General features: G+C 47.5%; 2 protein-coding genes across 2 annotated transcripts; one reads left to right on the top strand and one right to left on the bottom strand.

Annotated features, from left to right (window-relative positions):
• Positions 1-253: 253 nt before the first annotated feature.
• On the bottom strand, positions 254-9196 carry LOC134501618 (C-type lectin domain family 1 member A-like). The gene is made up of 5 exons (XM_063309507.1): positions 8996-9196; positions 7914-8012; positions 4929-5080; positions 3303-3445; positions 254-493 (listed from the first exon to the last, which is right to left on the bottom strand). The coding sequence occupies exons 1-5, from the start codon at positions 9006-9008 to the stop codon at positions 373-375; spliced, it is 528 nt and encodes a 175-aa protein (XP_063165577.1). The 5' UTR covers positions 9009-9196; the 3' UTR covers positions 254-372.
• A 5027-nt stretch (positions 9197-14223) lies between these two features.
• Positions 14224-20873, top strand: LOC134500776 (killer cell lectin-like receptor subfamily B member 1B allele B). The gene is made up of 5 exons (XM_063308180.1): positions 14224-14411; positions 15243-15341; positions 16522-16676; positions 18260-18402; positions 20613-20873. Exons 1-5 carry the CDS (start codon positions 14273-14275, stop codon positions 20734-20736), a joined length of 660 nt encoding a protein of 219 aa, XP_063164250.1. The 5' UTR covers positions 14224-14272; the 3' UTR covers positions 20737-20873.
• Positions 20874-21533: the final 660 nt, after the last annotated feature.

Below are 21533 nucleotides of genomic sequence, written 5' to 3'. Positions count from 1 at the left end.
CCATCAGGGGGAGTTGGGGCATGAGGTTCTGGAAGCATCAGCAGGAGGCTGCAACCCCCCCCCCCTCAACTCTGTGCTTTGCAACATCTCTGTGGTTCCTGCTGGGTGGAGCCATTTTGAGTTGGAACAAGGCAACATGACAATGACTCCCCGTGCCAGATCTCCATTGCACTGGAGTTCACTAAGACTGAGCAGGGTCTGTAGGCCATGAGAACACAAAGTCAAGAAAGGCATTCTAGTGAGTTTTGTAAAATTCAGATTTATTTACCATAACAGAGAGGGAAGGAAGTTAGCATCACCCCACTGCAGCAGCACAGAAGGTCAAGAAACAGCTTCTGTTCAGGAGGTGGCCTGGGCATCAAAGTTGAGTACTCAGCTCCAGCCAAACTGGACATTTGTCGCACAAATTATTTTGGCTGTTTCACTGCAATTCTGGGAGTAAAGTGTTCCATTCTGGAGGTAGGCACAGCCTTTATGATCCAGTTTTTCATATCTGAAATAGATAAGACTTGTTCAATCATTCTTCCCATTTGTTCACCCAGTTTAAAGAGGTTCGTAAGGACCTCATCCAGTTGGGTCAACAGACAATCAAATAGCAAATGAAATTCTATGTAAGTCAGGGTTCATTGTGGTGCTTCTGATGCACAATGGGGCAAGAAACCCTAACTTCACATCTATGGTGATGTGGTCTGAGCTATTTATAACTATCTAGAAAGAAGATCTTGGGGATCGTTGGAAGGGTGTTTTGGCCATACCGAGGCCAGGGCTAGCTGAACCAGAGAGCAGCTATAGTTGAAGGGAACGTCACCTCCTTGCAGGCTGGCCCAGAGATGACCTTGTTTTGCAATCGTGATGGATGTTGATAGACTATATGATGAATACGTGGTCCAGTGTCGTCCACGCAGCCCATTGAACACCCAGGTGCCGGGGTGGACTAAACCCAGGATGGGCCAAAGACCAGGAGAAGGTCCAAGGAGGATGGAGGGACGGACAGAAGCAGCAAGGGCCGCCTGAGAACACTAAACGCCTCCCCAAATTGTCTCCTAACCTGGACCATATTCCATGACTGGATTGGTGAAAACCAGCTGGTCTGGGTCCAACAATTTTGGGTCACAAAATAGGAGACAAAAAGGAGTTCTGGGGTTCTGTGTGTGTGTGTGTGTGTGTGTGTGTGATGTGTGAGCCTATCTCAATTGTATAGGTTGCCACTTTCTTGGCTGTTTTTTGCTTGCTTCTCTGACTCCCGTTTCCACATGGGAAAATCTTTCTGGAGTCAAGGAGCTACAAGACACCTTTGGGGGACAATCAGATTATTAATTGGGATAAACGCTCTTCTCCCATTAATTGGGGAAAACATGCTGGCCAGTGATGGGCACCTCAAATTAGTTGGGCCGGAATTGAGAAATGTACTAAAGGGACAGCGGTATTCAAGCTTGGAGTCAATAAATATTACCTGCAGGTGTTGTGTTGTGGACTGTTACCTTCTGTGGCTATTGTGACCACTGAGTGTGGAGGGGGGGAACAAGAGGGGAGGGAAAGGTGTGTAGGTTTCCCCCCTCCAAGAGGGGCCACATTGAAAAGTGCAATTAAGAGGCTGACTACGTAGGGCAGCTTAAAAAAGGCACATTTGTGCTAGGAAGCATTAGGAAAGAGAATGAGCATGGATCTACCCACATCGTAATGCCCTTGTACCACCTCTGATATGCCCCCGTCTGGAATACTGTGTACAGTTCTGGTCACTGCATTTGAAAAAGGATATAACATTGCTGTTAAAATTGTCAGAGAAGGCCACTTTCCTTGCACAAAGGCTAGAACACTGGAGATTCTTTAGCATGGGAAAAATGTGACGGGGGAGGACATGTTTGAGCTTTATACAGTAAGGTCATGCACAGCATGGAGAAAATGGTCAGGAAACTCCTCTCCCAAATTCCAAGCGCTGGGAGCAGGGCCTGCCAGTGAGCCTGGATGGAAGGAGAAAGTTGACAGAAGGAAGTTGTTCTTCACCCAGTGGGTCCTTAGTACAAGACACAGCGATGGCTTTGATAGGGGGTTGGACACGTTTATGGAAGGCTGTTGGTCTTGAAGACTCCGTTTTACCTTTCCAGTTGATGGCAGCGGGCCTCTAAATACCAGATGCTGGGGAACAATGAAAGGAGAGGGAAACATCTTTATCTCTTGCGTGCAAGCATCTCAGAGGTGCCTGGTTGGATGCTGTGAGAGCCCAAATCTTAGACTAAGACCTTGGCCTGGTCCAGCAAGGCTGTGCTAACTGTGATGTCTTAAAGTTGGAGTGTTTTTTCCTAGGGAAGTCAGGCTGGAACAAATTTCATGTTTTCCCTCAGCTCCAGGTAAATATTTCTCTATTTGCTTGGGCCTGGCAAGATATTACCATAGAGCAGTGATTCTCAACTTCGTCAACTTTAAGGTGAGTGGACTTCAATTCCCAGAATTCCCCAGCCAGCATGGGAATTCTGGGAGTTGAAGTCCACACATCTTACAGTTGACAAGGTTGAGAAACACTGTTAAAGAGGGTAATAAATGATGGTTATGTAAGTTTGGTTGATTTTGACCCACAATCTTCCTTTTTTCTCTCTGCTGGCTTTAACTGTGTATCTTTTCTACATTAAGTGAATCATGCAAAATGTTTGGAATAATTGTACTGGAAGGACAACATGGTGGGTTGAGGGCCTGATGGCTCTCCAATGGGATTTTAAATCAAGTCATCATTCCTGGAAGCCTGGCACTCAGACATATCAGCCATCAACAGACACATAGAGATAAACCACATTTACACACCATTCAAAGGAGACAATAAAAAAGCCAAGAAAGAAGCAGAAAGACCGCAGCACATCCTCTACAGCAGCCAACACCCAGATAAGAAGGGATTCACACCAGGCAAACCATCAAGTGGAAAACAATACCCCAATTTAGGAACCACCAAGGAGACAAGCAATCAAGCAGAAAACAATACCCTCATCAAGGAACTACCCAGGAGAAAACCACACCCCCACCAACACTGGCAGGGCAAGCTGCTGTATACAAACAGGGAGCAAACCCCACTCTCCCTTGCACTGAAGAGGCTGCCTAATCGGGCAGTGAAACGTCTGCAAGGCAACCATCAAGCTCAGAGAGCACCAAGGACTCCACAGTTCAACCCTGAGCTACTGATATTCTCTGGGAATAATTTGAAATGATTGCTGCAGTGATCAAGGATGCCAGACAACTTTCAACAACAGAATCATTCCTATCCCTTATTAGGGCTCATAATGTAAGTAGTCTGAGGAATTCTGGACAGAACTTACAGCCTGGAGTCGAAGGGAGTTCCATCTACCCACAACCATCTTCCTTTTGTGGTGTCATATGATAAACCAATCCAGAATTTGTCGTACTTGTATATCTCGGGATCCAGGTGATAATGTTTATTGGAATGAAACTTCAGGAACTTCTAAAATACAAAGTGACCAGAGTCAGGCATTCCCAGACTTGAGGAGAAAGATAAAAGCTGAAGACTCCTGGTTAAGGATGAAGGTTGACTGGATTCATTCACCACTATTACGACCTGGCTGCATTGCCCATATATGATAAATCAATCAATCAATCAATCAAACATGCTTCACCTTTATCCTGAATTAATACATAGCCTGGGTTCACACAGCACCCTGAATGATACCCACAATGTGCAAGTCCAGTTGGTATGTCTTTAAGTGAACTGGGAATGCTTGTTAACACAGACCAGCCTTTCTGTAGCAGCCAGGCCCCAAATCCCCCATTTGAGGATTTTTCCAGTATGAAAAAGTGGATCCCTCCCAGCTGCCACTATTTTATTCCTGAAGCAGCTCTAACTATCACTAACATGGCAATGTTTTCTAATGAAGAAGACACCAGCCTTTCTAAGAGGATGGAAGAAGGGCAGTGCTTTTAATGGCCTATCAACCATTTTTAAACCCCTTCCTGGTGCTGGGCCAGGCAGGTTTTTCAAATACCACTGATCAGAAGAAAATGTGAACTGTACGTATAGCCACGGACAGCATCTCTCTTCCAAATTCCTAGGGGACTCTTCCATCATCTGTGTCACCATCCTAGCTGAAGCCTGCTCTGAGCTGCCGTACTATGACTCCAATCCTCCCCAGCTGGAATGTCCACTGTGGGCATCAGGAGATGAGAGATGAGGCGATCAGAAGCCCAGGCACCTGGCCCTGAGTCCTCCCCAGCACAGCCTAAGGCTTTCTGATTCCCAGCCTCCCACTTCACTTGGCCTTCTCTTCCATCCTGCCTCCTGGCCAGGAAGGGCATCGGGGAGGAATTACTAGCAAACCTTGAGGCTATGCAGGAGCACCCATAAGGAACCCATTAAGTCCCACCACCCCCACAAAAATGGGCACTGGTCCTTCAGCCATTTCCAACAGGGCTGTTTTGGTGCAAGGAAAATAACTCAGAGGGCCTCAGCCTCGGCAACTTTAAGACGCGTGGACTTCAACTCCCAGAATTCCCCAGCCAGCAAGGCTGGCTGGGGAATTCTGGGAGCTGAAGTCCACGCGTCTTAAAGTTGCCGAGGCTGAGTAACACTGGCCTGATGCATCACATCGCTTTATGTCCATGTACCTTTTTTTTAAAAGGGTCCATTTCTCACATGCCTTCTCTTTCTAATGCTCCCTTCTCTTTTCTCTCTCCCCCCTACAGTTTTACACTGAGGGCATATGCGCCATGTGAAGAGTTCCCCTCCTTCCCCCACCAGGCGAAAGGCAAATGCTCCTGGGAGGCAAGTTGCCATGGGGGCCAGCAACTCCTTCTCTTTCCCAACCATAAGGTCCCGCTCCCTCTTCCCTTGCAGGAAGGAGAGTCCAGGCGTTTTGAGATTTTTAAAGGCACATCCTTGCCCAGCCCTCCATGCCCTCTTAGGCCCTCCCCATCTCCCTCAGCCCCGGTACCATCTCTATGGTGTTCCTGACCACTGCCAGATAAGCGTTCTCATGCTGGCAGAAGCCCTGGCTCGAATGCCAGCCCATTCGCTTGTCCCGGAAGAGGAAACAGTTGTCACCTTGTTGCACCCACTGGACTTTGCAGATGCTGCACGTGGGAACTAGAGAGAGGAGAAGCACCTGAATACCAAAAACTCGCATCTGGACAAGCAGGGCATTGCCACCATACCCTCCAAGTCCTCAAAGACATCTGCAGTGCTGGGGAGGGCTCAGGGGAGTCCTCAAGCTGAAGCAATAACAATACAGCTAGTCTTTGACTTACGACCACAATCAGGACTCGAACTTCTGTTGCTAAGCGAGGTGGTTGTTAAGTGTGTCACGCCCAATTTTATGACCTTTTTTGCCCCGGTCGTTAAGTGAATCACCGTGGTCGATAAGTGAATCACCACAGTCATTAAGTGAATCTGGCTTCCCCGTTGACTTTGCTTGTTGGAAGCTGGTTGGGACGGTTGCAAGTGGCAATCACATGACCCCGGACTGCTGCAACCGTCGTGTGAGCCGGTTGCCATGAGCCTGAATTTTGATCATGTGACCACAGGGATGCTGTGATGGTCATAAGTGCAAGGACCAGTTGTAAGTCACTTTTTCCAGTGCCGTTGTAACTTTGGTCGCTAAATGAATGGTCATAAGTCGAGGACTACCTGTACTCATGATCACAGTCATAATATGTGGACTAAATTATTACATCAAGGCAAGCAAAGAGGCAAGGCTCTTCCCAGAACATCCTGAAAGCAGCAGAAGCAGAAAAGGACTCTTGAAAGGGAATTGTTTGCTGGAAAACTGTTCAGAAAATTGGAGAAGTATAACCATTACATGGCCAGTGCATTAAAGATACTGAAAATAGACAAGAACTGGCAGGGATTACAAGAATTGATTGTTGCAGCTCAAGAACAAGCATTACAAACAAATGTGATGAAATCAAGGATTCCACCTGTATCAAACAGCAGCAAATGCAGGCTTTATAAAGAGAAAGAAGAACCTGGGGAGCAGGTAATTAACGGGCTTGACCAAATTGCTCAGACTGCCTGTAAACAACACTATGACAGAGTAGCCACTATGATCGTTTGGCATCTGCGCCAAAATTATATTTTCTCAGCTTCCCAACTGTGGAATAAGTGATGCGGTAGCTGCCCTCTCCAAGTGCCTGGGGGCTGTGGGGGTCTGGATGGGGAACAACAGGCTTCAGCTGAACCCTGGCAAGCCAGAGTGGCTGTGGGTTGATGGCTCCTCTGTATCCGGGAAGTTATCATCTTTAGTTCTGGATGGGGTGGCACTGCCCCAGACAGACCCAGTGCATAATCTGGGGGTCCTCCTGGACTCATGACTCCTGCTCGATGAGTAGGTGGCAGCCGTGGCCAGGAGGGCCTTTGCGCAACTTCATGTTGTACGCCAGTTATACCCTTTCCTGGAGCGAGAGGCCCTCCGAACAGTCACTCATGCCCTGCTCATCTGCCACAGAGACTACTGCAATGTGCTCTACATGGGGCTACCCTTGAAGAGTATCCAGAAGCTTCAGCTGGTCCATAATGCGGCCACGTGAGCAGTTATTGGTGCCCCAAGATCGGCACATGTGACACCACTGCTGCGCGAGCTGCACTGGGTACCAGTTTGCTTCCGGGTCCAATTCAAGGTGTTGGTTATCACCTTTAAAGCCCTACATGGCACAGGGCCAGGCTACCTAAGGGACTGTCTCATCCCCATTACACCGACCCGTCCCACCCGGTCATGCAGAGAGGGCATGCTACAAACCCCGCTGGTAAGGGAATTCCACCTGGCGGGGTCCAGGAGGCGGGCCTTCTCTGCAGGGGCACCCGCCCTCTGGAACATTCTGCCCCTGGAGGTGAGACAGGCCCATTCGCTCCCGGACTTCCAGAAGAACCTTAAAACCTGGTTCTGCCACCTTGCTTGGGGTGGGAGGGGCACCAGTTCATCTTGGGGGTGGCTATTGAAGATCTCTCCCCAACAAACAAGATCTGCGCTGCTGGATTTTATATTTTATATTTATTTTATTTCTATAGAGTTATTTCTATTGTAATTTATGTGTTTTAATTCTGATTGTAAACTGCCCAGAGTCCCCTTTTGGGGAAGATGGGCAGTGATGGAAATTTGAAATATAAATAAATAAAATAAATAAATAATCACAAAATTGAAAAAGTTGCTGAAAACAATATATAATTTTTATGGGACTTTCACATAGAAATGATCACCATCTAGAACGCAGGTATAAAAATAATTGAAAAGAAAAAAGTAAGGTTTGTAGATGTGGCAATACCCGAGGACAGCAGAATTAAGGGGGGAAAAATTGGAAAAACCTACCCAAAATAGAGATTAACAATTTAAATGGATAGATTATGCAGAAGATTTTGCAGTCATCCCTACAGTTATTGGCACATCAGGCAGAATAACAAACAGATGAAACAAATATTTACAGGAACAAAATATTTCAGCTACATCAGCGGTGGATTTAGAAAAAAAACATTTCACTTGGCACATGTTATATCTTAAGACGTTACTTGGATTCTCAGGTCCCTGTCCAGAACTTGAGTTTCCAAAGAACAATAGTTAAAAATGTTTTTCGTTTGTTTGTTCTTTTATGGTATTATTCCTTGGTAATGGTAGTAATAATAATATGCTTTGTGTTGCTATGAATCAGCTATGAATCAGAAGGAGGCCTTGGAGATTATGGTGGTATATTAATAAATAAATATATCCATCAGTTTACAATCACACAATTAGAGCCTTTTCCTTCAACCCATTTGAAAAGGTTGAGAATGTTCAGTGCTTGTCCTCTTTTTCCTTTTGTGCTAGCAGAAAGAGCTTCCCCACAATATCTGGGTGACTGTTGGGAGGCTTCAAGGGGTTCTTGGCCCTCAAGCCAAGAGAGCCCCTCCTAGTTGCAAGGACACTACCTGGTTTCCACCGTGCCCATAGTACCTTTGCCAATCTGTAAGTCTCTCAGGATTTCAGTCAAGGTGAGGATCTTCCACTGCCACACATCTGCCTCTTCATTTATCTTCTTCTCCAGCAAGCCCACTTGCAAGAGAGATAAAGACAGGTAGCACTGGAGGAGTAGCTTGAAGGCAAGGGATGTCACCTGTGGCTCCTGAAAGGTTCTAAGAAAGATGGAGCTGCTTCCAAGAAGCTGAATAACCTACAGCGGACATTCTCCTTTTCTTGTCTTGGAAATGTTTCAAATCCACATTCCCCCACATTGTTTACACCAGCTTTCCTCAACAAGGTGTCCCCTAAATCTACAGGGGTTGAACCTCAGCCAGCATGTCTGTTGTGTGTGCTGGATGATGACTGGGGCACTCAGTTAATCAGTTTCACCTTCTTTTAGTAGAATATTCTGATCTATTAATCAGTTCAGCTTAAGAGGCCATCCTAACATCAAGCAATAGTTTTTTTAAAAAAATGAAGAGAACATATCTAGCTCAGGGTTCAACTGCTGGTTCTTGGTGTTCTCTGAGGAACATCTGCAGGAAAACAACCAAGCCCAGAGATTATGAAGAACCCAACAATAAAAATAATTTTATTAAACCTTGCAACCTTAATAATAATGACACATTTTGATTTTTTAAAATGTAAAGCTTCAATCTGTCAAGAGGAAGAGGAGAAGGAGAAGGAGAAGGAGGAAAAGGTTGTTTTTAACCCCTACTTGGTCTAACAAGAATGTGACATGGATCGGGATATTCCATTTTGTTTGAAGTGAAGTGTGAAGTGCTTCAGGTACATTATTCTCCATGTGTACAATTAGAATTTAGTTCTGCTTTTCTGTTGATAACTTGGGGGAACTTGATAACATTTCAAAACAGAGAGAAGTTGAAGAAGAAGAAATGTGTTCCCTTTTGTTATTTTTGCTTATTTGTTTGCTTATTTAATGTTTTAAACTGCCCGGTAGCTGAAGTTCTTGTGTGCTTCCTGATAATGAACAGGGCAAGAGGTCTTGGCCTGCCCCACCACCCCCGCCAGGGGATTTCTTTTTGTACCGGTGAGAAGTCAGCGGGTGCCCTTACCTTTCAGACTCATAAGCACCACCAAAAAGAGCAGAATCACACAGATGCACAGGAGGGCCGTGACGGTGCACCACCAGTTGGTGGTCTCCCAGACTTCTGCGAAAGGGAAGGCAGGGACAAAGGTAAGGTGAGAACCTCGGAATCCGCCACTCCCCCAAAAGGGGTGTCGGAAGAGAATCTCTGCACCTGAATCATTGGGCTATCGGGTGGAATCACTGAGAGCTGTTTGATCCTGGATCGCTTTTTTGGTAAGCTGCCCAGAGTCATGTAAATTATTAAAATGGCTATGTAAATTATTAAAAATGAAATGAAATGGCCATGTAAATTATTAAAAATGGCCATGTAAATTATTAAAAATGAAATGAAAAAATAATAAAATAAAATAAAATAAACCACAAGTAGGATTCCTCCCTGTGAATTGGGGTGCCTTTCAGGCCATCTTTTGCCCTGGTCATCCTATCCACGCCAAGATCATCTCCAGGCAGCATTCTGGCCTCTGCAGCGGCCGTCTGGGTCTCTCCAGCCCAGGTCCCCCTAGCAAGGGGGTCCAAGGTCCCACGAAGCGGAGGGGGCCAGGACTCCACCAGGGCTCCTTTGCATTGCCCTCCCTGGCTGAGCCCACCTCCACATGCCCCCCGGGGCCTTGGACCCTGAAGGGGCTTCCGAACACGGCAGTGGCCCTGTCCCCGCAGAGGGCAACCGGGACCTCCAGGAAGCCTTCTCAGCCATCTTCTCCAGCCAAGGCTTGGCTGGATGTGCTGCGGCTGTGGCTCCCAGATGCAGCCCTCTCCTCCGTCTGTCTGTCTGTCCGACCTCCAGCAGAGCCAGTCGTCCGTCGGGGCTTACTCTGAGGAACGCTGGGGGACTGAGAAGGGCTCCCCTCGGCTTGCAGCTCCCGGGAGGGGTCACTGTGCTTCGAGACCCCTGACCCCGAGGGCACGCTGGGCCCCCTGGAGGCCTCCTCCGCAGGGCTGACTTTTTGGGGCTTCGGCATGGTGGCCACCCACACAGGCCAGACACGGCCTGGGAAGCCGCCCTACCCCTCAAGCCTCTTGCAGGGCTGCCCTGTCCTGCCCAAGGGGAGCTGGGGACTCGGCCAGACGGGGGCCTCCTCCAGAAGGCGCCGGGGGCCGGGCAGGGCCGCCTGGTGGGGGGAGCAGAGGGAGGTTCAGGCGCCCCTCTCCCTCCTGGGCGGGGCTGCAGCTCAGGAACTCCTTCTCCCAGAATGCCCCTCTCTGGCCCAATCGCCCCCCTGGGGGTGCTGCCCCCCCACAATGCCCCCGACCCTCCAGAGGGGAAGCAAGGCTCCCAGCAGCGCTGGCAGTCTGGGCCTTTCCCGCCTGCCCAAAGGCGCATTTTCTCCCCGGCGGCTGCACCAGCCATTCGGGGGCCATCTTGGCCCAGGTCGCCGGGTGCTGCAGGGGGATGGAGACGCCCCGGACGTCTGCCTGCCGGGCTTCCCCTGCCCGCCTCCCGTGCAAACCAAATAAGAATAAAACTCTGCACCGCGTGCCTCAGCTCTATGCAGCAGCATGGGCAGTTTTGGATTCCGGGGGGGTTCGGGTCCCCTTTTTGGGGCTAAGAAAGTCCTTGCAAACGTTTTGAGGCCTGGCATCGAGAGTGGTGGCACAACAGGCAAAATACGGGCCTTTCCTCCATCCGTTCACACGTGTCTCCTTTGCTTTTGGCCCTTCTTGGTCCTGGAGGCTTTTTTCCACTAAAACCCAGGTTTCAAGCCTGTCTTGAGAGCTCATGCAAGGCTCTCCCCCGGGCAGAGCCCTTTTTCTTTCCCAATATACCTTCTCTGGGTCCAGGGACCTCCTGTCCCCTTCATCCCTTCGTCCTCCTCCTCCTCCTCCTCCCCGCTGTTTTGCCTTGTGCCGCATGACTTTCAAACTGGGCTCGGCAACTCGCACCCAGGCCCTGAAAGGCCTCAAAATGGCCATGTGGCGCAATCAGGTTCCCGGTGTTTCATTAATGTCCTCGACTCAGTGGCATCGAACCTGATGCTTCTCAGAGCGTGGCTGGGGCCAGAATTGATCGATCAGTCCGTCGGTCCCTCAGTCAGGAGAGTCAATCGGTCAATCAAGAGGGTCAATCAATCAATTTGCACAAGGGGCGTGAGAGTAGCGGTCCAGGATACAGATCCTCCGGGGGGGGCTGCATCTGAGCCGAGACAGAAACTTCTGGGGGAAGGGGCGTGCCAGCCCCCCACTCAAAAGCACCAGCCCGACCCAGGCAGCAGTGCAGAGGTGGGGGGCGTCCGAGCGCCGTCCCTGAAGCGCAGGGCAGGGGCCACTGGCACCAGCAGGGCCAGCCGAGCGAGGATGCAGGCCTCGAGGTCCCACTCCCCACTCCAGGCCTTCTACCCATCTCCCCCGCCGGCCAAGGGGGCCCAGAAAGGACCGGCCTTCTGGAGCAGCCCGGCGGTGGCCAGCTGGTCCCTGGAGGTCTCCACGGCCCGGAGGAAGAAACGCAGCAAGGCTCCCCGGGTGCCCTGTGAGTGGGGGCCAGGCTGCACCAGCACAGGCCCTGGGAGGGGGAGGGGGGAAGAGGCCTACAAAATGGCTCCCCTGCTTGGAAGTCCCCCCTCCGTTCCTGTTTATTTGCAACCCCCCACCCGCCCCCAGCCACCTTTGTGGCTCTTTTTCCCAGGTTCAGCTCCTTCCTGGCAACCATGAGGACTAGAAGCCCTTGCTCCTTTTTAATCTGGAGGCTGCACCCCACACGGGGTTGAGGGGGAGGAAGGCCGCACCTGGGTTTTGTGCAGAGACCTCTTTGCAGCAAAATTAGGACAAATTCCTGTCCCTCTAAGCCAGTGTTTCTCAACCTTGGCAACTTTAAAACGCGTGGACTTCAACTCCCAACCTTGCAAGGCTGGTTGGGGAATTCTGGGAGTTGAAGTCCACGCGTCTTAAAGTTGCCAGGGTTGAGAAACGCTGCTCTAAGCCCTCCCTGAAATGGCAGGATGATCATAATCATAACAACAACAAACATTATGATTAATGGTGGTTAGGCAAGCTGGCCTGCTCCCTCTTTGGTCCTTCTCATGGTCTAGGCCCGAAGTTTATCTGTCAGGTTTAACCATGTTTTCAAAATTTAATCCCCTCTTGTTTTGTGTGCCTTTTTATAGTTATTTTTTTTTTTATTGTGACTGTTTTTAATGTATTGACTGTTTTTTAGTTAAGTGTCGTATGCCACCCAGAGTCCCTTTTATGTGAGGTGGGCGACTATATAAATATGATAAATAAATAAATAAATAAATAATGCATTTTAATTTAGTTTAATTTAATAAATTTAAAATTTATTACACCTACAGAATGGGTAAAAAAACAAACATCCATGTAATGTCAATGAAACAATCCCATTTTCATCCCAAACATTCTAAAACATCAGAAAAAGAATATTATCCAGCATTCTTCAATAGGGATCACTCCAAAAGGCCAATTTCTCATGTGAGCCAGTATTGAATATTAATTTCTTACCTGGCATCATCCAAACCCATCAGACTGCCTTCCAACCTGGAAATTCATTGTAGTCCGTCCGATGCTTATAGCCAAGTCCTTGCCACTTAAGGCCATAATTGTACATGTTCAATTTGTCCCAGCAGAAAACAGAGATTGGTTTATTTATTTAGGTTTTGAATTTATGTGGCTGACCCAACTCCAGTATGGCTGCTCTGGGCAACCCACCGCCACAAAGAACAGGATAAATAATTCCAGTTAAAATCCAAAGAAACATGAGCATGAACCAAAGACTTTCATTCATATTCCCCTCCAGATGGGAACTCCAATCTTCCTGGCCCCAACAATATGCTCAACTATATAGCAGAAAAACCAGGAAAATAAAAATCCTCATATTCATGTGAAAGTCACAGCTTTGAAAAAAGGAGCATTTGAGTCTGTGCCTTTCCATAAAATAATTAATCATGAATTTACTGGAGTGGGATTATTATAAAGATCCCTGTAAAACTATATACCAATAGTGAAGTTACATCCATTTTTGCAGTATTTATTCTTCTCCATAAACTCATATCAATAGATGGCAGAAAATACCCATGAATTTATGGAGACAAATAAATACTGCAGAAATGAATGTAATTTCACGATTGCTATATAGTATAATAATAATACAATTTATTACCTGATTTGTAATAAATCTACCTGGAGGTCTATCTACCTAAGGGAATTAATTTTGCCCAAATATTTAATAAAATCAGGACAAAAAAGGAAAGCTGATTTTGTTACACGTATTGATATAGCCCTTATTACTGATTGACAAGATATTTGATTTATTCCAATTGGTGAGTTTAATAATAATAATGATAATGATAATGATAATGATAATGATAATGATAATGATAATGATAATGATAATGATAATGATAATGATAATAAATATTAGAGCTATTCTTGTGATCCCAAAATGTCATAAGAATGCCACCATAGCCTGGAGATGGGTTTGATTTCTGTGGATGCTAAAGCTTGGTTCCTACTCATCAATTTTGGGTTAAAATAAATTTTCTTCCTCCTAGGTTTGGTCTCTGTGGTTCTGAAGGACCACGTTAAATCAACATGGCTTAAGAAAGCTATTGACAAAATCCACTCATTGGGTTTCGGAGAGCCTCTGCTCATTCACCTTTGACAATGCCAGAAGGGCTTTCAAACAGTGGTCTGGGACATTGACCTTTGAGCCAATATAAGCCTAGTCTGGTCTTAAATTCTTCCAAAATGGTTGGGCCAACCTCTCATCCATTATGATAGTGAAATTTTGTAGGGCTTTTACCCATTTCTTTCCACAAGTGCCAACATGGTGGTCAGAATCAGGGGAGTCCAAAGTTCAGGAGGAAAGGGTGGGAGAAATGCCCACGAAGGCACGTGGTCCCAAAGCAGATGTGCACGGCAGAAGTGCATTTCCTTCCTGGATCATTTGCTTCCTTGTAACATGATTGCTGGAGGAGTGGGGCAGGTCCTGTTTTGGCTGCACCCCTTTTTCTGTGCTTGGCTCGCTTCTAAAGCACAGCTGAAGCACCCCTGAGAATGGGGAAGCATGTAAGTGGGGCAGGGTGGAAAAGGCCAGGCTGCTTCGATAGTCATGCTCAGCCCAGGCTGGAGCATTTTCTTTTTTGAACGTGCCTAAAGACAGATGAGTGGCGAAGAGATCAGAAGCTGGGCCAGCAATGCTGGTAATCTCCAGAAAGATCAGAAATAGCCTTGTGTCCCCCCACCCCCCAGTCCAAATGTAAACGCTTACCACTTACGACCAGGCGGCACATGCATGTTTCGAACAAAGGCATTGGCTTTTTGTTTTCCATCAGTGTTCTTTGGCATAAGCAGTTGGGGACAATTCCTTGCATTTGTCTTGGTGGTGACCACCCTGTTCTTGTTCTCCCTGCTGATGAGTTTCTTTGGCATCTGTAAGTATCTCTGCTTCTCCCAGCCTTCCCACCTATCTGCCGGACCAGTCCTCCTCAGATCCCTAAAGCTAGAAAGGCCCAGGGCCTTCCAGAAGGACTGAACTGTCACTCCCAGAATCCTTGACTGCTGGGATTTAGTTGGGGGTGGGGGGTGGGATGCTGTCCAACATCTCTGGAGGGTGCCAAGGCTGCACTTGACCAAGAAGGGGCCAGCCACTCTTCCATCTGGGGTCATCATCACAGCAGACAAGCTGGAGTGCTTTCCATGAGTCTCCATAGAGTATTAGGGTGTAAGGCTGGCTCCCCTACATAGTGATGGGCATCTGACTAGCCTCAGTTGCTGCCAGGACAAGGGAGGCAAGCAGTTCAACCAAAGAAAGAGTTGGACCTGCAGACAAACGGACAGGGCTTGAAAGGCTGTGTGAAAGCCGTTCAGTCTGGGCTAGAAGGATGAACTGGTAGCTAAACCAGAGGCAGTAGCTTTAGAGGGCAGTGGTGGTGGTGGTGGCGGTGGCGGTGGCAGGGTCCTCCTGCCCCTTTTTGCCACCTGATCTGCTGGGCTGCCCTGTGGCACTACCATCGGGACCAAAGTCGCTTTTCTTCTCCTCTGCTCCCAGGCTGAGTTTGTCCCAAGTGCTGCCATCCCATTCAGACCAGCATCAAAATGTGAGGTTGAGTCAGATGGGGTGGGGGTGGGGGGCTCCAGGTTCCCGCCTTCTGGCCCGAGATGTGCAGGTTGGTGGGAGGGACCTCTGGCCCCTGCCACCCTGGGAAAGGTTGGGAGAACCTTCTTCTGCACAAGCACCTTTCTTTGTTTCCCGTTCATTTCAGATATCCAGAAGGCTGACAAATTAAATGCAGAAATTCCCCAGATGAAGAGCTGGGAGAAAAGGCTGAACGATGCTATAAAGTGGGAGGCAAGAGCCCACAGTGAGTTCCCATAACAGTTCCTCTCCCGTGCTTGCTTCTCTCTCCCCCCACCCCCCAAAAAACAGGTTTTCCCCCCTTACAGCTTAAGCTTTTGAGTAGAAAATACAGTCACGTGTCCTTTCAGAAGGAGGCAGGCAGCACCTTTTATGACTGACCAGATTTTGTTCAAAGGGACCAGCTCTTGTGAGCAAAGCTCCCTTCATCAGACGCACAGAGGGGATAAACTCCTAAAAAGGAAAATTACAATACATATCACTGCATTACTTGCAAAAATCAGGAGGAGTCGGGTGGCACCATAAGCTGATGCCTTTAAATAAAAGTTGTTTGTCGGAAACGGTGCCACCCGACTCCTCCTGATTTTTTACCCCCGTAGAGTAACACAGCTCTCCTCCTACACGTTCTGCCTTTTGCACTTAGAATATGGCAAAACTGTTCCAATCTGGGCGGCAAAATCCAGATGAATCGCTACTGCTGGGATCCTTCAGCCCAGCTCTCTGATTGTCCTGACCAGCTCCATCCAGCCCACCAGGTGGAAATTGGTAATGAAAGTTCGGTCATTTCTCTGGCCCTCTTTAAATCAGCAGAAAATTCAACCCACAGGAAATGTGCTGCCCCCTTGCTGCCCCCCCTTCTTCTGTTCCTAGACCCTGCAGCCCCCACCCCCACCCCAGCTTCCCTCCAAAACAAAGATTAACAGATGCCAGGTGGGTCTTGGATGACCTCCGTATAAGCGGGGGAGAGCTACTTTCACACTCCTACAAAGAAGGAAGACTTGCCTGTCTCCTGCAGCTGCTGGAGAAAGGGCACAACAGAAAAAGGCCAGGCCTGTCGGTCCCCCAGGTAGCTGCGGGAAGTAAACCAGCCATTGTCCAAGCCGTTGTTCAGCCACACAGATTCATTCTGTAGTTCCCTGGCTTGTGCAAATGGTGTTGAGTGAACCCAGCCATTGTGACTTAGCCAACCACCCACAGTGAAAACCAGCCACAGCACCCTGTATGGAGCCCTCTAATGGAAAACCCCACAGGGAGTAACAGAGTCAGGGTCTACAGATCCTTAGTTCAGCCCTCCTCCACCCCAGCTCTGAAAAAGTGGGTTGCAGAGGAAGAAGAACTGAGCGAGTGTGGGGTCCATGCTTTGGCCTCCCCTGGGTCTGTCTGTCTGTCTGTCTCTCTCTCTCCAGGTGTGTTCTGTAAACTCTGCTGGGACTACACCTGGCTGCAGCGGGGAGGGGCCTGCTACCATCGCACAGAGGTGTTGATGCCCTGGAAAACCTGCATCAAGAGATGCAAGAGATTCGGAGCCAAGCTTTTAAAGAGCACCACTGAAGGAGAAATGGTGAGAATTCTTACGATTACTGTATTTGGGATTGGGGGGTGGGGGTGGGGGGGCTGCATGATCCTGTGCCAGGAAACAAAACAATATTGGTCTTCAATTAAGCAACAGCAGATTTTTCAAATGGAAACCACACAGAGCCTTTTTGGCTTTAACAAATCCAGGGAAGGAAGGAAGGAAGGAAGGAAGGGAGGGAGGGCAGTTCCTAAGATAAGAATGTGGGCTTTGGAGTAACATGTGAACATAACAAAAAAGAAGGAAGCATATTGGGTGCTGACATGTTATAAAGCAATTTGGGAGAGGCCGTGAGGCGATGGATCCAGCTCCCATCAAGGATCAGAGTTAAAGCACCCCGGATAGGTGGGTGCCCAGCCTCTGCTGGAACACACTGAGCACCCCCCATCCTTCCAGGCCAGTAAAGATAAGAAGAAAAGTTTACACCAACGTTAACTATAATTCTGAGATGTTAATGAACACAAGGCTGCTTAAATTGCACAATTAAAGCTGAAGGTGGCGTTGATAGACTATGCAAAATACATTGGATTATTTTGTGATATAATAAGGATTTCCATCTTGAACTTGATACTTAGTACTGAGGTTTATCACGACTTGCTGAGATAAATGCTCATGGCTGTGAAAATAAAGTATTCTTCCAATAAGTATTGGAAGAAAGATTCAACACTGATGATCTCTGACTGGGAACTTTAACCTGGAGAATATGCAGCAATGACAAAATTAACAGCATCTATCCACAACAGAAGTTTAACTAAATTCAGGCAAGAATGGCTTCCCTATTTGCAATATATCATATGGTTTCTAAGGGGTCTAATGTTTATAAACACCACAAATTGGTCAAAGTGTAAAGAAGGGAGCAGTTATCTATTTTTCCAAGCAGCTTTTTATATTTTTTTCCTTTCTTCCCCCTCTTTGTTTTCCTTTCCCCCCCCTTTTTTAATATTTATAAACAACAATAAATAATAGTATAGTGTAGGGTGCCCCGTTTCTATGATTTCTCTGCTCCCAAAGAACAAGAACTGCCTTAACACTCTTTGCCCGTTGTGCAGATCTTGGGATCTATTCTAAAATGAACTACTTGTCTCTTAGACCATCTGAATAATGACAATGGCAATAATAATTCAGCTTTTGCTAAATAGACAACAGCTGTCTTGGTAACCAGAAGCTTCTAGAGCAGTGTCTCTCAACCTTGGTGAGTTTAAGATGGGTGGACTTCAACTCCCAGAATTCTCTAGCCAGCAGAACTGGAGAATTCTGGGAGTTGAAGTCCACCCATCTTAAACTCACCAAGGTTGAAAGGCACTGCTCTAGAAAGCTCAGAAGCTGTTTGGACACTTCCCACTGCTTTCTTTGCCCCTGGATCCTGCTGCTTCTCAATAGGGCGACCCCATTTCACTATGGGGACTGGTGCTGCTGTCCTTGCTGGGCACTGAACGGGTGGACGTTGCATATGTGCATGGTAACCACCGTGCCTTGAACACCCGTCTGTCGGAGTAGCTTCCCCAGGTGGCATCCAGCTCCCTCTTTCCTGAAGACGTACAGTAGAATCAAACCTGGTGACTTTCTGATAGGAATTCCTCCTCCGGGAGTCCCGTAAATGGTACAGCATAGCTGACCACCGCCACCCCCCTGAGAAGACCTGGATCGGTTTGATCTTCAACCTGTCTGAGAAAACCTGGCGCTGGGCAGATGGAGAATTTCTGCACATCAGAATGTGAGTGTCTCCTTTTCTTCTGGGGCTGAGTGAAAGAGTTATCAGGACATTGTTTCAGCCATTTTGGGTGGCTCAGAACAGAAGGAGCTCCTGGCCATGACTGGACCAGGATGGGCATTCCCAGATGGCTCTTCTTTCCTCTCTGTTTCTCCTCTGATGGCTGTGATGAGAAAGACAAAGAGCTCACCCACTATCCAGCCCCCTTTGGAGCCTGGAGGAGCCCCTGAAATATTTTTTAGGCCTCAGGGAACCCCTGTACATCCAGGCTCAAACATAGGTCAGAAGTTACAAAATTATTCTATTTGTTTATGGGTAGACTTATATAGATGCATTAACAGTGTTCTTAAACTAAAAAGAAAGAATGGAACTTACCTCTTTAATGTGAAGTTGCCCGAATTTGAAATAATTTTTAAAATAAATCGTGATCTCCCAGGGAACCCCTAGTGACCTCTCTCGGAACCCGAGGGTGCCACGGAACCCTGCCTGAGAAGCCCTGATCCAGCCCCACGTAGATTGGAAGCTCATGAGAAGCAAGAGCCATGCAGTTTTAAAGAAAGGCATCTTTAATGCTAGTCAACGTTAAAAGCGTGATCTTAAAAACTGGAAGAGCAAATTCCCAGGCAGCGTTAGGGTTAGCCAATTAAAGTGGAGTCTCTTTGAGACATCTCCTTCCCATAGACCCCCCCTTTCTTCCACCAACTGAACACCACTGCCTTCTTCCCACCACCTTGCACACCCACACCACCCCAAAGACATGGGAACCCCCCTGGCATCCCCGGAAGAAAGGATGCCAGTCTGAACATCGCTGCTGCCAAGCGTTCCTCTTCTGGTCTCTCCAGAACAGCCTTCCTCATCCTATTTACACTGGAGCAACCCTGGAAAGAATGTTCAGGCCTCAGGGAACCCTTGCATAAAAATCACAAAAAATACAGAAATTCCCACCTCTGCAAGTACTAGCATTACACGGTGTATGACATTAAAAAAACAATTTTTTTTTCCAAACATGCAAAATCCTAAGGGGAGTGCTCTGATTTCATGCTTGTAGCTGCCATCTCAACTTTTTGGATCCCCTCCCTGTGGGTTTCTTGGCAACAACATGAAGTCTTTTGCTGTTGCTATCTGGCATATCTTTCAACTTCTTAATCTATCCTTCAGCCCAGAGATTTCCTCGTGGTCTCTCATCCACGTACTGGTGGCTAAGGGCTGCCAGCTGAGCCAAGCCAAGGAAGGTCTCCTTTGAACTGAGCATGATTCCAGGTGACCACATGGATAGGTCCCCCCCACTACCCCCAATTTTTTCCAGCTCCGAGGTCTTGGAGGGAGGATTAGGCTGGGCAGAAATAGACGGAGAGGCCTCCAAGGGCTGCATCAAAAGTGACCATTTCAGGAAGTGGCTGCAACAGGAGTTTTCTGTTAAATGTTGAGTGCAAAACTCTTCCCATGCCCCAGGTGAACTGAGGCCTGATTTAGCATCCTACCTGCAAATCAGACTGGAATACAAAATGTGTTGATTTTGTGTATTCTGTGTCCTGTGTCCGATAGACGCAGCAGGTGGAAGGACTTCCCCAGGATTGTGGAATTCAGGGGCATCTACAGGGAGCATCATCATCTTGACTTTTTTGACCTTTCCCAGTGGTTTCCTCTACCACAGTGTTTCTCAAACCTCGGCAACTTTAAGATGGGTGGACTTCCACTCCCAGAATTCCTCACCTAGCAAGTTAAGATTCCTCCCAATTCTGGGAGTGGAAGTCCACCCATCTTAAAGTTGCCGAGGTTGAGAAACACTGCTCTGCCATGCCACAGACCCACACAGTCTTCCTTTAAACAATGGATGACAACAGCCCCAGCACCTGAATGAGTTTTTGATCGCTGGTTTCAAATGAACACTCTTTTAACTTCTGTATTTTCTAAATGGTCCTTTAGGGTTGTATTTGATTGCCCTTTCGTATGCTTCTACAGTTCCTCTGGGAGGAACAGTGGCATCATTTAAACGTATTTATCCATTTATTGCACAATGTTCGTTTGCCACCCGAGCTGTAGAATGTAATAAAACTTTCACTCACACACACACATAGCATTTTTATTTCTGCCTTGCAAAACAGTAGTTCTTTCTCAATTCTTTTTGACGTAGCCGGAAGAGACAGGAGGAACTTTCCTGATGTGATGGGGCATTGCATTTTTGATCAGTCGTTCTCTTTTTCCCTTGGCAGACCTGTGGAACAAAGAAAGCCTTTCACCCCCAGAGAATTTTGCGTGGTAGTTAGCAACGGCCGGGCATTCACCAACAACTGCACTGAGAGGATCAGCTGTCTGTGCAAGAGAGAAATACACTGAAACCGTCAACATGCACCCAAAACCATCCTTTCTCCTCTTTTGTGGTATCGTTCCACATTTAGTGGCCCATAATGACCTCATAGAAATATTAGGAAACACCTCTGCAAATGAAAATAACCAAAGACATTTCTTGTTCTTCAAAGTTAGATGCATAGATCAAATTCTTGTATCCCTTTGATCCCACTGTTTATGCCGTGGTCGTATGTCTCCCACAATGCTTGCTTTTCACCACTTTGTCTTGCAATGTTTAGGAAATTAGCAATGTTTCACAGGGACTGTTAATGTTTATTTACCTTGGATGGGCTTATAGTGTTTCGTATTGCTCTCCAGAGGTTTGCTTGTTGTTAGCAGATTGAGAGGCTGGTCACTTTAAAAGAGTATCTAGGTTAGAATGTGTCAGCTTACAGTACTGAATTAGTTATCACCACTTGGCTGAAGTTGGGTTGTGAGAGCTTGGAAGTCATTGGAAAATGTGACTGGGGATCAGAGTCAGCAAGAAACAGTGCCTGCAGGGTGTGGAGACTTGAAAATGGAAAGTCCCCAATGGATAGCCCACTGGGAACATGATCATAGGTTTGGAGGCAAAACACCCTCAGCCCTGGAAACCATTTGGGCAGAAAAGAGCCAAGGAGCCACTGATGGACATATATAAACATGGCTGCATGAAGACCACATAAACCCCTGACCAAGGCTGTGGGCAATCTGCCAAGCTCTAGCCTCACGCAACTGCACCATACTAACGCCGAAATGCTTGAGCCAGTGTTTCTCAACCCTGGCCGCTTTAAGACGTGTGGACT

Source organism: Candoia aspera, chromosome 7, assembly GCF_035149785.1.
Source record: "Candoia aspera isolate rCanAsp1 chromosome 7, rCanAsp1.hap2, whole genome shotgun sequence".
Lineage (NCBI taxonomy): Eukaryota > Metazoa > Chordata > Lepidosauria > Squamata > Boidae > Candoia > Candoia aspera.
This window is presented reverse-complemented; position numbering and strand designations above follow the sequence as displayed.

Coding starts and splice junctions, on each gene's coding strand:
- LOC134500776 (XM_063308180.1), top strand. CDS start 14,273: ATGTTTCGAACAAAGGCATTGGCTTTTTGTTTTCCATCAGTGTTCTTT. Junction 14,412..15,242: donor GATGAGTTTCTTTGGCATCT/GTAAGTATCTCT, acceptor CGTTCATTTCAG/ATATCCAGAAGGCTGACAAA. Junction 16,677..18,259: donor GCACCACTGAAGGAGAAATG/GTGAGAATTCTT, acceptor ACTTTCTGATAG/GAATTCCTCCTCCGGGAGTC.
- LOC134501618 (XM_063309507.1), bottom strand. Junction 5,081..7,913: donor AGACTTACAGATTGGCAAAG/GTACTATGGGCA, acceptor TCCTCTCTCTAG/TTCCCACGTGCAGCATCTGC. Junction 3,446..4,928: donor TCAGGAACACCATAGAGATG/GTACCGGGGCTG, acceptor TTTGTATTTTAG/AAGTTCCTGAAGTTTCATTC.